The sequence below is a fragment of the Centroberyx gerrardi genome, chromosome 19 (genome assembly GCF_048128805.1).
Source record: "Centroberyx gerrardi isolate f3 chromosome 19, fCenGer3.hap1.cur.20231027, whole genome shotgun sequence".
Classification (NCBI taxonomy): Eukaryota; Metazoa; Chordata; class Actinopteri; order Beryciformes; family Berycidae; genus Centroberyx; species Centroberyx gerrardi.
In genome coordinates, this window is record NC_136015.1 from 5006909 (window position 1) to 5020547 (window position 13639).

The 13639-nt window shown below is 43.6% G+C and overlaps 1 protein-coding gene across 1 annotated transcript in view; it reads left to right on the forward strand.

Annotated features, from left to right (window-relative positions):
- The window catches only part of LOC139918232 (retinoic acid receptor beta-like), an 81699-nt gene that overhangs the window by 46971 nt on the left and 21089 nt on the right, over positions 1-13639 (forward strand). Inside the window, exon 3 of the mRNA XM_078290584.1 lies at positions 3675-3816. Coding sequence (XP_078146710.1) covers positions 3675-3816 — 142 coding nt within the window. The remainder of the gene's footprint in view (positions 1-3674; positions 3817-13639) is intronic.

A 13639-nucleotide genomic window follows, 5' to 3' on the forward strand; every position in this document is an offset into this window, starting at 1 on the left:
CAGATATCAGCCAGTCAGTGTCGTCCACCTCTGATATGATGCAGTCTAGAGCTGAACAATTCATTGGAAAAATAAATAAATAAATCGCAATATTAACTATTTCCAAATCGCAGAGGCTGCAGTTAATTGCTTAAGAGAGAGAGGCGTCCAAACTGGATTTGTGAACAAGGTATTTTAGAGCTGCAGGTAATCTTTGATCAATGAATCAAGTACAGTACTGGTGAAAACCTTTCATCAGATTCAAACTCACTAAATCCTGCACACTGACAGTTTTTTATTTACAAAATCACTTTACTTTAAACAATTTTAAAGTTCTAAAAAATGGATGACAAGAAAACTTGATGATATGAATTGCAGTTTAAATCGCAACTGCAATATTCTGTCAAATAATCACAATTAAATCTTTCAGCCCTAATGCAGTCTGTTTGGTTACATTTTTATCATAGAATTGATCAATACTACTGTGGTTGTCTAAGGGGAAGCCCTTAACCTGAATTGATTCTAATTTTGATTGGATTTCACACAAGTTTTGTTGATTATTATCGATTATTATCATTTTCCAGAGGCTTTTGGGATTTTTTCAGCATGAAAATTTTCAACTTTAAAGATATTGAAATTCGGCACAAAATATCAGCTATCTGCAGCTTCAATCCAAACACTTCAGTATCAGTTGAACCCCACTCCATCCCGCAAACAAAAAGGTGGCTATGTAGAGTTTAGGTGGGTTTACCCTCTGCTGCATGCCTGGGTACGAGGTGTGATTCCAGATTCATTCGCAGCATGTCCCCAAAGCTAAAACCTATGATCCTATCATTTATTTAGCCCAGCAGCTCCCCCGCCGCACTGAGCCTAGGTAAACACCTTTGTACAACACTCAGCTCAAGGGTGTCCTTTGGTTGCACATTTATAAGCTTCAAATGAGTAAACCCGCAGGACAAGCGCTGGGAAATATCACAGCCGTGTACAGTCTCAGGTCAACACGTCTGTCCTGTGGCGACGGAGAGAAAATGAAGAGATGAAGAGAGAGAAAGACGGGGATTTAAGGAAGACAGAGAGGACGAACGAAGGGGAAAAGAGATGCGGGGATGACCAAAAGGAAGCGATCGAGGAGGAGAGAAAAGGGAAGAAGAGCAGATGCGATGATTGTGTGTGTGTCGCGGTGTCATCTCAGACAGTGATGGCGTTTCCCTGGAGGCTCGTAGAGATGAAGCTCTCCGAGTCGCGGCATCTGTTCGCTGCTGCCGCTGACAAACGACTGGAGATGCACAGTGTTACACAAACAGCCCTTTCTACACACATACACACACACACACGCATGCATATAAGGGGGTGAGCTGAAACCTTCCCCACCCAGCTTTATTCCTAGGAAGGGATAAGGAAGGAATTCCAAGGAAGGAACAAGGTGGGTGGGGAAAGTGAATGAGCAACACTGTTCCCTCCCTCAACAACTAATGTCAAGATGCCCTTTAGCAAGACACTGACCCTCCAACTGCTCCAGTGAAGCTGCTCAGTGACCAACAGTAGAAGACTGGTTGTACTGGGCAGCTCTCAATGTGAATATGTGGAACTGTATGAATGTGAAGCAGGACGGTGCTGGAAAAGCGCATGGATCTGGAAAAGCGCATGGAGCTGGATAAATAAATGCTTATGTATCTATAATGTGAATGAGGAAAGTTTAAATGGGGAGCCTTGAATTCTCGACAAACCTTTCACAAATAGCTGAAGCTCACAAAATGTAAATCTGCCTTGAGAAACAGTATGCAATAAATGCACAACACATACTGTAGCACCACCACCCTCCTCCTACTGCACACACACACTGTACAGCACCCACACATACAGATTTCCAAGGCTAGCTGACCTCAGGCATGCTCTCAGGTTTGACTGGCGTAAGTACCACGGTAGCCTTGAGTTCTGCACCCAACCTGAACACACTTATATGGCGGCTGATGGCGGAGCGGGCCAGTTCCACGGTCATCCATCAGACCTCAGAGGTAATGTCTAAGAACTCACTCGGCTTACATCAGCCAGGATAAAGGCCTCTATTAAGAAAATGAATAATACCGAGCGAGGGGAGGTGACCTCGGACCGGTCACGTGCCGTCAAAGGCTGAGGTGCGATTGGCCGCTTCGGCTAGTACCCGCGCTACCGAGGGGGGCGGTCCGGCGGTTGACGGATGCTCGAGGCCGAGGCGAGATGGGCTACAGAGTCAGCCGTTTCAGTTCTGTGATCTAATCTGTTACCCATCATGCATCCTGCTCCGCTAATGAAAAGGCAAGGTCCCATCAGTCACAGGCAGCTATGGTAAATGGAATTTTAAACCCCCCTCGCTCTGAATGAAGCTCCTCAGGCACAGAGGCAAACGCTTGCAAACATGTGCAAAGGGGCCCGGATGATGGACGATCATTGCAAAAGACCCCAGAGCAACAGCAAATTAATATCAAGAAGAAGAAAAAAAAATCTGTGAAGACTCTCGCTTCCTACTCCATCCCACAAATGCTTCTCCGGGTTCAGTCACTCTGCTCAGATACAAATGTAGCCACGCTTGTCACAAACGCCTCTGTTTCTCCGTACGAAGACTTTCAAGGAGGATTCACGCTGCATTCATTGTCTCACTCAAGCAGGCAGGCCAGTGTCACATCGTCATCGCTAGATGTGGTTCAAGATGAAGTGGGCTTTAGTCTTTCAAGGGGGTAATTTCTGGTTTCAATACTGTGGATACAATACACATAAAGGTATTGAAGTAGTGATGAAATTTCAAGTCACCCTGACCTTTGCCCTCGTCATTTTTGGTCTTGTAAATTGTAGTGATCTAGGAATTGTAGCTTATTCTGCTGCACTCGTTGTGAATCACCCTGCATAACAGCATCAGCTTAATGCCTAAAATGTAAATGTAAGAGATCTACCCTTCCCTTAACTCAAGAGTTCTTCCACTGTCAAGAAGTCGCAAAGTGTGAATGTGTAGCTACCTCTCTAGACATGCGCGCTGCTCTTATTACAGTTAGTTAAGTGGCTCTGTTAACAATAAAACATGGAATGAGCCCAATTATGATCCTTCAGTACTGTAGCGCTGAATTACAATGTAAGGATTCTTTTGCATGAAAACAGATCAATAGAATCAAGTGGCTTTGGTGTTCCACAGAAGCTGTATAAGGCTCAATGTCACCTTGTCAAATATAGACCTGGTATTCCCCATCCGCCGTGGAACCAAAGCCTTCAGTTATTCTCCATACTGCAGTAGCAGCTTCACTGTTTGATACCCTTAGGTTCTTCACTGACTGTAGCGCTCCTGTACCCACTGCTAACCCTGTTTCTGAGCTTAAATCTAGCATTTGAAGACTCCACAGTGTTCCCAATAGGGACTTAGTGGCTCTCTCTCTGTCTTTCAACCCTCGTGGCAATGAAAAGACAAAACATCTACCACTATAGGACATTGTTATACTGAATGTCGTGACATTATGATATCCAGTGGCAGGAGAATTTCAATGTAGCTGTGCAAAATAGTCAGCTACAGAAGACTGCGGGCAAACTTAGGTCGGCGCGAGGGTGCTGTACAATGTTCAGCAGAAGACTAAAATGTGTCTTCCATTCTCTTCTGTTTCTCTTTTCATGATCCAACCCTCTCTCTTACCCCCCCCCCTTCTCCCCCCCTGTCTCTGTCTCTTTCTCCTCAGGGTTTTTTCCGCCGAAGCATCCAGAAGAACATGGTGTACACGTGTCACCGGGACAAGAACTGCATTATCAACAAGGTGACGAGGAACCGCTGTCAGTACTGCCGCCTGCAGAAGTGCTTCGCAGTGGGAATGTCCAAAGAGTGTGAGTTTAAATCCCGACACACTGATTAGAGTTACACTGATGTATGGGTTTGCTGATTCTGGCCTTTCATTAAATATTATCCTGGCTTTCAAGGGAGAGTTTTAGTGTCCCATGATGGTCTAAATGCTTTGGCATGAAAATGGTCAAATTTAAAGATATGGGCACAAATGATCAGCTATTGGCAGTTTCAATGGGAAGGGACCACTGCTTTCTAGCTTAAAACACAACCCTCTTGCAACTGTACTATTTATGCACTGCAAAAAATGGCCATTCTAACAAGCCATTAATCTAGTATTGAATGTTAGTCTTGTTTTTTCTTTAAACAAATGGAAAAACTGCCAATGGGGGTTAGATAGTTCCACTTGTTTCCACTACAAATCAATTTGTTCCAAGAATTATCATGAACAAAGTGACATTATCCTGATATTAGTAGATGATCTGCATCATTTCAAGATGCACTTGATTCAAGAAAATTCTTGAAACAATTTGAAACTGCATTGGAAACAGCTTAATTTATCTTACACCATTATTAGATTTTTTCAGTTAAAGAACAATTAGATTATAAGACTGAAGACTCAGTGACTTAAGATGGATATTTTTGCAGTCTGTCCTCTTGTTGATATTGATGTGGGCATAGATTAATCAGAATATACACCCATTAGATGACATTGAATCCTGTAAACTCTGTCCTTGCTCAATTTGATTTCTACCATACAGTGGCACAAAATCCACACAAGGTTTGACACTTTGCTCGAAGTTCAAAACTGTTTGTTTTGCTAAAGTATGATATGGTTCCCCTGAAAAAATGAAGAACCTCTGCATCAATTTATTTATTTCTTAAATTACTTGTTTGGGTGTAAGATATACCACCTTTTGAGACACAAAAATGCCCCCAATTTTTGTCAAAAATCCATCCAGTGGCGTCTGAGATATCATTTGTGACAAACAGATGAATGAACAAATGAACAAACGAACGAAAGGATATAGAACAATCAAATCTCCCACCCACAATATGTTATTTATCCCTATGATACCAGACACCATGCACTTAGGAGAGTCTCTTGGTGCTGTCAAGGCGCTCATGTTCCCTCTGCTCCATTGTTATCCATAGGAACAGTTTGCATTTCACAGGTTATTGGCGTCCTTTGATTGCATCAGCACTTATGGCTCAGGTCCACTTCATGCTCCATTAGCCCCAGAGGGGGGGAGGACCATTCCTTTTCCTTATGCTGTTTTACACCTCAGCAGTGGAGTCATGGAGAAGATGATGTCTTTATATCCTTGGGCTAACCCCCCCATCCCGACCCCCATCCCCCCCAATGGGCCCCTGATGAGACAATGAGACAAGGGACAATTCACTTTCCTGTATTCATGGGTGGAGGTGATGAGGTTGTGTCTTTAACTTCCTGCTCCAAAGATCAACTGCAGAAAGTCCATGCAAGTGGACCTTGCTCTCTCTCTCTCTGTAGAGGCTATAGAGGCTTTGCAGTTGCATCACAAATCTCCTAGCAACCAGCTGACGCTATCATGGAAGTTCATTGAAGAATAGACCTTTTTCACATTCTGTTTCTCAATGCTTCTGCATTGAGAAACCGGTGCATTACAACTTCCTGTAGCCTGCTATGGCCTTCACTAATTCGCTCCACAAACTGCCCAAAATTTGTTACATTATGTATCTAGTGCTAGTAACCATTACAATTTTGTTGCTTTGGTTGGATTGGTTTGTCAATAAGTCGCAAAAAGAAACTTGCCACAGGAAGTTTCTAGCCCACAGCTGGGCTAGAAAAACACAGATACTTGAAAAAGACTGATATGACATGGGGGTAGGTCAATTCAGCAATGCTCTAAGTAAAAGTGAATAGTCTGATAAGATGGATTTGTTTCCAAATGTAGGTTACTGTGACAGTAAACTGTCTTGTCTTTAGCCCTAGTCTCTACTCCAAAACACTCTGAGTTGTAGCTTTAGAAGAGTCAACTCAGTTAACCTTCAAACAGTTAGCTAGCTAACTAGCCAGCAGGCTCATTTAGTAAAGACACTGATATTAACATACAACTACTAGCCACTTCTAATGCTAGCTTCCTTGATAGATTAGCTAGTGTACAGTGATGGTTAGCTAACAATATATTATGGTTAGCTAGCTAACAAGCTGACATTGAACACAAAATCAATCAGATGTATTGACAAAATTATCAGTTAACACTGTACAGAGATTAACCATGTGTATTTAATTATGTTGGAAGCCAAGTCGTACGTTTAGAAACACAACTAGCTGTTCTCAGCTGCTGTTGCCGCTAAAGACCTCCAATATGGCCACCAGAGGCTGTGTTACTCTTACGTCACCTGAAACGTATTGTAGTGGTAGGGCTTGAAATTAAAATTTTGGTACTGTGGCTAGTGGATTTACAGAGTTACCAGTCACTCAGAATTTTCAGTAGTAGTAGTTTTTCCTTAAAAATGATCAAAGGATTGCAGAGACTGTAACTGCATGCATTTCATCATCGTTACTAATAAGTTATTAGAGAGAATGGGTTGCCAATTCGGCTGGCTGGAGTGAGACTTTCATGTCAAGGGCTGTCAGGTGCATGTCTACACCCCAAATCATTGTTTATTTAGTCCAAGAATTCCCAAGCAACTGATTATTGGCTGTTAAGTCTGAAAGAGACATTGTGCATGGAAATCTATCTGAAATGCATTCTTGTTATACTTCTAATCAAGGTAATGGGAACATGGTCTGAATTTTCAGAGTGCGCCATGTGCACAGAAATTAACAAACAGCAGTGCTGTGGGAGAATGAGACAGTCTGTCCTTTCTGGTATAACAATGCATTGTATTTATCAGTGCTTTACCTGTATTCCTCCAATCAACAGTTTTATATAGGCCAAGGTTGCTCATTTCAGCAACAAAATAACTTATTTTAGTCTTCTCCACAGGGTAGATCCATCTTGGCTTCACATTACAGTGTGTTGTTTTCTTAGTCAAACACCAGCCAGTCACGACCTGCTTGCCTTTGCTCATTAAATGTTTGTAGTGGTCACTGACCACTTCAGAAATCCTAACCTGCCAAAGCAGCAGTAGAGTTGACAGAGGACGGCTGATTGACAGGTGTTCATTTCAAGCCCTGGTTACAGCATGCGTAGAGAGGCTGCGTATGTTGTAGGGATGGGACAATAACCGGTATTACTATAAATCGCGGTAAAAAAAAAAACCAATAACAATTATGACACGTCCCTAATTTTTATTACTGTGACCACCGCGATAACCAGCGACTTGTGGGAAGGCAGAATAGCAAACTCAAACACACAGCACAGCCCCAATTCCCTCTCGTCTGTCATCATTATATTTTATTTCCCCCTGAAGGGTGAGCCCTCTAATCCTCTACCACTCATTGGGAAGTGAACAGCGTGATAGGGAGCCGGAGCGGAAGTGTAGGCTGAAGCCTTCCCGTGGTTGACTAGCGGCTAAGTGGCTGGCTAACGCGATTTTCCATTGACCACAAAGAATTATTTCTTCTGCAACTAACAAAGCAACGAATGGTGTTGAGATTCACCCCTCGGCTCACTACGTACCATAAGCTTTTAGACGATCTGCACGTTTGTTATTTTAGGCATAGAAACTCACAGAAAAGACGTATGAAGTACAACGTAGAATGTACCAACTGTTGACAGCGGGGAAGATCCGACTGAGTGGGGAGTAGACGCAGTCGCGTATGGGTCGGTAAGTGATACAGTTTGGGACTTCACTAAATATGAGTTCAGGCTCATGATAGTAACTACCGACATTTTTTCACAGTAACCTGTGAAGCTGTAACTAGCTGATTAGCTACTGTAGCTTGTTCCCTTTGCAGGAGATGGAACATTCCAACTAGCGCGACTAGGTTATATGCATGCTGGGTAGTGTAGTTTGGTAACTAATTCATGTAAATAACTTTCATGTAAATAATACGGAATGGATTTTTGTGAAATGAAGCCAAGATGTGTTGATGCTTAGTACAACATATTTCAAAATCAAAGCCGTATGCTTTTTAGATTGCTTATGTGAAGTAACCTCCCATATAGGGAAAGTCAATGGTTGATGGAAATAATGTCAACTTTGCCCCCCTGGGGATAATCAGGCTGCAAGCGAGAATCACCATCCCTGTCAAATTCTCCTCCTAAGGTTTTCATCTTTGTAATAATTATCGAGATAATATTGTATATCGAGGTCATTTTGGCCAAGATAATCGTACTATGAAATTTTCATATCGGCACAGGCCTAGTATGTTGTTGTAGTCGTTACATCATTATGGAAGCAGGCCGCTGAGAGCGCAGTGTGAGAGTCAGAAGATAGAGGGAAGGTCTGCTTCTGGACGCATGGGGAGACTCGTGCTATCATGTGCCTTGGATATAACTGAGCTGCTACTTAGAGTGGAATACAAAGGATGGACTGTTTTGTGTGTGTGTGTGTGTGTGTGTGTGTGTGCTGCACCAGCAGGTGTGTGCCTGAATGCGTCGTTACACAAGTTATCTTTCTGTATCTTTTCAGTGGTAAGCGATCATGAGGCTCATAACCTCATGAGTACTGATATGATCCAAAATGAAGCTGGTGAAACCGCAGAGGAGGAGGTCTGTTTAGGGACGGTTTAGCTGACTGTGTGTGTGTGTGTGTGTGTGTGTGTTGTCCTGTTCCATGGACCTCGGCCAGTAAGTGAAGTCATGAGAATCATATGGAGCAAAGCAAAGAGTTCGACCAATATGGGTTTTTGAAGGCCGATACCAATGCTGAGTTTTTTTGTATTGAGGCTTCAGATAGCTGATATTCAGTATATTAAATCTGACCATTTTCATGCCCCTTTCATGACCCCCCTTTGCCCTAAAGCACACACACATAGAATTTGTCCAGATACATGTTTGGTCCCATCACACACACACACACACACACGCGCGCCCCTGCAGACCACAGCAGACATCCCTGTCCACAGTGATTAACTCCGGCCCATTTTGCTCTGGTTGGGAAGCTTCCCACGCTGGCTGCGAGTTGAGTGTGTACCGCCGTCGTTCCCCCCCTGCTGCAAGGTCATATTTTCACAATGCAGGTGTCCCATCTGACAACTGCACCCCCCTCCTCCTTCCCCCTCTCCCCACCAGGACCCATTACGCTAAACTCGCCGCTCTGGCGTCGGTGGAGAATTATCGCCGTTCCTCGATACCCACCTGGATAGTGTTAGGCGCTGCCATGTTAAGTGCCGTGGAACGCGGCCTGGGCTGCGCCACGTGGCTCCAGATAGATGGCGTTTATTTACCGCTGCATCTGTTTACTTGCCGAGACCGGCGTGCAGAGCCGGCGGCACACAGATGGCCCGGCCGGCAGCTCCTCCGAAAACGGCCGCCGTCCGCCGCCGAGCCGCGCGACATCCCAACTAACGCAGCGGAGCGGGGAGAGAAAAAAAAAGCGATTGGCAGCCTGTACCGGCGGGGGCCAGAGGCAGCCGTGAAAAGAGAAATAAAGAGGAGGACAAAAGAGAGAGGGTGGGACATTGCTCATTGGCTAAATGAGGAGTCGCCGAGTGTCGCAGAGAGCCGTGGGACGGGCGTGTGACAGCAGGCATCGCTGTGAAGAGCGGTTATTAAAGGGCGCTTCTGATCCCCGCTCAATGACCCTTCATCCCTGGGCTCGACGCTCTGGAGAGCACTTCAGCAGCGCTCCACATCGCTCCCTCAAGGCCTGAGGAACCGGCTGGGTGAACTTCTGTCATGCAGGGAATGCACTGGCCCCAGCTAGAGCACAAACCAGAATTTTCAGCTGTGAGTTTTACATTGAAATCGGAAGTTCAGTGCAAGGGTTCTCAAATAATTAGACTACAGACCAACATTTGATAAGATTTAGTCCCAGGAACCCATATGGGAGGATTCTGTTGACAAGGAAGTCTGCTTGTCTCCTTGTTAGCAAGATATCTCAAAAAGTTATGAATGGATTTGGCTGGAATTTGGTGGACAGATAGTCCTTGGCCCACGAATCAGTTGATTCGATTTTGGTGGTGATTCAGATCTGGGATTTCTGCCATTAGACGATTTTCTTTTTTTTTTTTTAGCTGTAGCAATTATGTTGCATTCAAGTCCTGATTGGGAAAGTCCGACATCCGGGCCTTCCAAGTCGGCTGCTAAACAGCGTTGTTTGGCGCTATTTTGTCAGAAATAGGGGTGGAATTTCTAGAATATCATGGAATTTAGAGAGGTGTATTCCAGACAGGGAAAGTCGGGGAATTTGATAAATTCTCTGGGGAAGTCGGGGAATTTTACAGATGGGTCACTTTCCAGGAATAGAGCAGAAGGTATTTTCCAATTTATTTCACACGTTCTTTCTGTTCGCTGGTGGTTTTCAGCCCAACTGGAGTGAACACCAGACTGTTCACCCCTTTAGCAAAACAACATGAACAAACCGGGAAGGAACGGCATTTATTTAGATCCGGGAAAGCGCTCGGAGTTAGTTCTGGATAAGTCATGGAATTTTTACATGGTGGAACGCTGCTCATGGACGCCCACCGGCTCGGAGAACAGAACAGATACATGTGTAGATATATTTCATTTGGAAGTCGGGAGTAGTTATCTCAGCCACTACATTATGATGAGATAGAGTCCCTGCTCTGGATGGATTCCCTCCGCCCCTTTCACGGGTATTAAAAACCCATCTATTTTCATGGCCTCTTGTCCGATGCATCATTTGGATGTATCTGCTCATGCTAGCAGTAATTTGCTTGGAGTGCAGGGGTAATTGATTGCCCTGGGGGGGGGGGAGTAGGGGTGGAGGGGGGGGACAGTCGCCACGTCCCTCTCTTCCTAAATCACATCTCCTGGCTTGCTGGCCTCCGGAAAGACCGCAACCCCCTTCGCCAGACACAGTTTGTCACCGCGCTGTGACAAATGACACACACACACACACACATACGCACGAACAGATTGCGGACCATCCCCCTTCTATACCATTATGCGTACCATCCCCCCCCCCTTACTGTGGAGCGGTGTTTGTGTGTTTGTGTGTGTGTGTGTGTGTCTATAGTGAGAGGATCACACGCTGCCTGGCTTAGCCCGGACTCCTCCACTCCATGGCTGCTCTCTCACAGTGGAGCCGGAGGTTTCTCTTTTAGGCTCCGTTCACACTGCAGCTGAAAGTGGCCCAATTCAGATGTTTTCCCCTCACATGTGACACAGATCTGATGTTTTCTAATCAGTGTGAACAGCAAAAAGCTGCAAGGAGTCGCATTGTTTTCAACTCTGATCTGAACCACATAGAAATGTGGTCCAAAATCTGATCCTGTGGCAGGTGACCTACATGTGACTTGTATTTGACTTGTATGCTGCTTGTATGATTGTAATTTGTCACCGTTGCCATGACAATAAGTAAATCTTACATCATTCACCTGAGACTGAGTTGCTATAATTTAAGCATGGCAGCTTTGCTGAGCCAGCATTAGCATGGAGGACAACAAGACACAACAATGGGAAAAAAAGACAAATAGCGACTTGATTGGTACTCATCTTGATTGGTACTGCATCTCAATTCAGTCAAAACTGGAAGGCACATACTGTAACTGAAATTTGATGTCTTTTGTTATTGTTACTCTGTGCATGTGTCTTTTCGACATTGCTGTTCATTGCAGTTCATATTGATATCAGACATTGATATCACATCCTACAGCAGATATGAATAGTCATCCAAAAACAATCAGATATGAGCAGCAATTCAGAATTAAGCATGAAGGCCTGCGGTGTGAACGGAGCCTTGGATGCCAAAGTTTTCTCTGCCGTTTCCACTTTTAATTCTACTCTTTACTTAATCCTAAGCAGGGTTTGACCCACATTGGTTTTTGAAGGCCGATACCGATATTTTCTATTTAAGCCACCAATACTCAATATTTTGTCCAGTATCTTCAAATTTGACCGTTTTCATGCTACATGCTTGGAAAGCTTCTGAAACAGAATTTAGACCATGGGACACTAAAACTCCATTGAAACCCAGGATAATAAACGATAAAACATATTTATGCATACTTGTGTGGGATCAAAATGTTGCATTAGAATCAATTCAGGTTAAGGGCTTCCCATTGACAAACAATGTAGTATTGATCAATTTTACAATAAATATGTAATCAAACAAACTGCATCATATCCATCATATCAGAGATGGACCACACTGACTGAACTAGATCTGATTATTAATAAAAGGCCAATATCGGCCCCATATATTGGCAAACTGATGTATCGGTCTAAGCCTAGTCCAAAGCAGAAAACACACCCTCAGATGTAAATGTTTTGTTTCTCTGTACTGGAGAGATCTTTTCGCAGGTCTGTTGCTCTGTTATCAATCACTAGTTTACCCTCTGCTTTATCTGCTGCTGCTGCCTTCAGTCCTGACAGCTTTTCTTTATCAAACAGCAGATAGAGCGAGGCCAAAGGCTCTGTCCTCTGTCATTCAGACCCCTCCCACTGCCCCCACACTGACATTATAAACCCTTATGACACACCAGTCAAGGATCAATTCATTTCTCCTTTCACCGCTTTCGTTTTACATCTTTTCAGATTATTGTTGCCAGGCATGCAGCATGGAATCCCATTAAAATTGTTCGCAACACTCAGAAAACTTTCCTAGCGTTCAAGCAATGCTCAGAAATGCTTTTTTCTCTCGTTTGATTTTTTCTTCTCTCTTTCACTAGTTAACAACTGCATCCCATTCTATCCTCGTGAAGATATTAATTAACTCCATCACCTTTACAGACTGTACAGCAGCTGATGTGGTGGAAGGTCTCCCTACACATCCGTTCAGAGACAATTACTCACATGCGATGCACATACAGGTCAGCGATCTAGGTCAAAATACTATATGGAGTGATTAATGTCAGCACACGCCCGCTGCCCTTTAACAGCGACTAATCAGCATAAGGGCACCACAGACCAAAACATCCAGTCTAATTCTCTGACATAGATAACCCTCTTGACCCTTCATTCATCGGGATTTGCGGAGACGGCTGGATGTGGAGGTTTAATGCGGAGCACGGGACGTGGAGAGAGGATTTGTCCTATATGTCATATTAACAGCAATGCAGAAAAATTAAACACACATTTGTACAGCGTTCAGACTCCCTGGTTCATACTGCTACAGTAGACCAGGCTTTGTGCCTATTATGTTCAGCCAGGAAATTGGAAAGTGCAAATGGGATGTATTGACATGTTTAGATTGGCTGTTCCAATAAGAATAACTGATGAAATGTAAGTTGTGATAATAGGATGAGAGCAAAAAGTACCTCAGAAATGCCTCAAATATGTCAGTTTGTATTTCAAATAGTTTTGCGAAACTGCAAAACCTACAGCATATTATACTCTGGCCTTCATACATTTTCCTCACGTTTCTCACCTATTTCAAAACTCGTGCCCTTGTTAAATTCTTTTTATTGTTATTTTCTTCCCTTTTTTTTATTTAACTTGTGCCCTTGTGATGTTGTTACTTCTGTTAATCTCCAGTATTTCAGACCAATTCTTAATTATAGTTAATCAGAGTCTTTTAACTGGTGGGTTATGTATCACATCACATATGCTTTTTGATCACATTGTGCATTCCAAATAAAGTAGTGATGTGGGTTACCAAAACAGGTAGAAATTATTGGGCTAGGCACAAGCTTTAAAAAGCAGAATGACCTCATGTCACTCTGTCTAAAGTTCTGACAGTTTTGGCCTATTCATATTACAAGATGAAAACTAAGTAGACCTATATTATAAACTATTAACCAGGGAACCGCACTGAGAACCCAAAGGGGATTAAAAGACATTGAGCGTATAAAATCAAATAAATAAT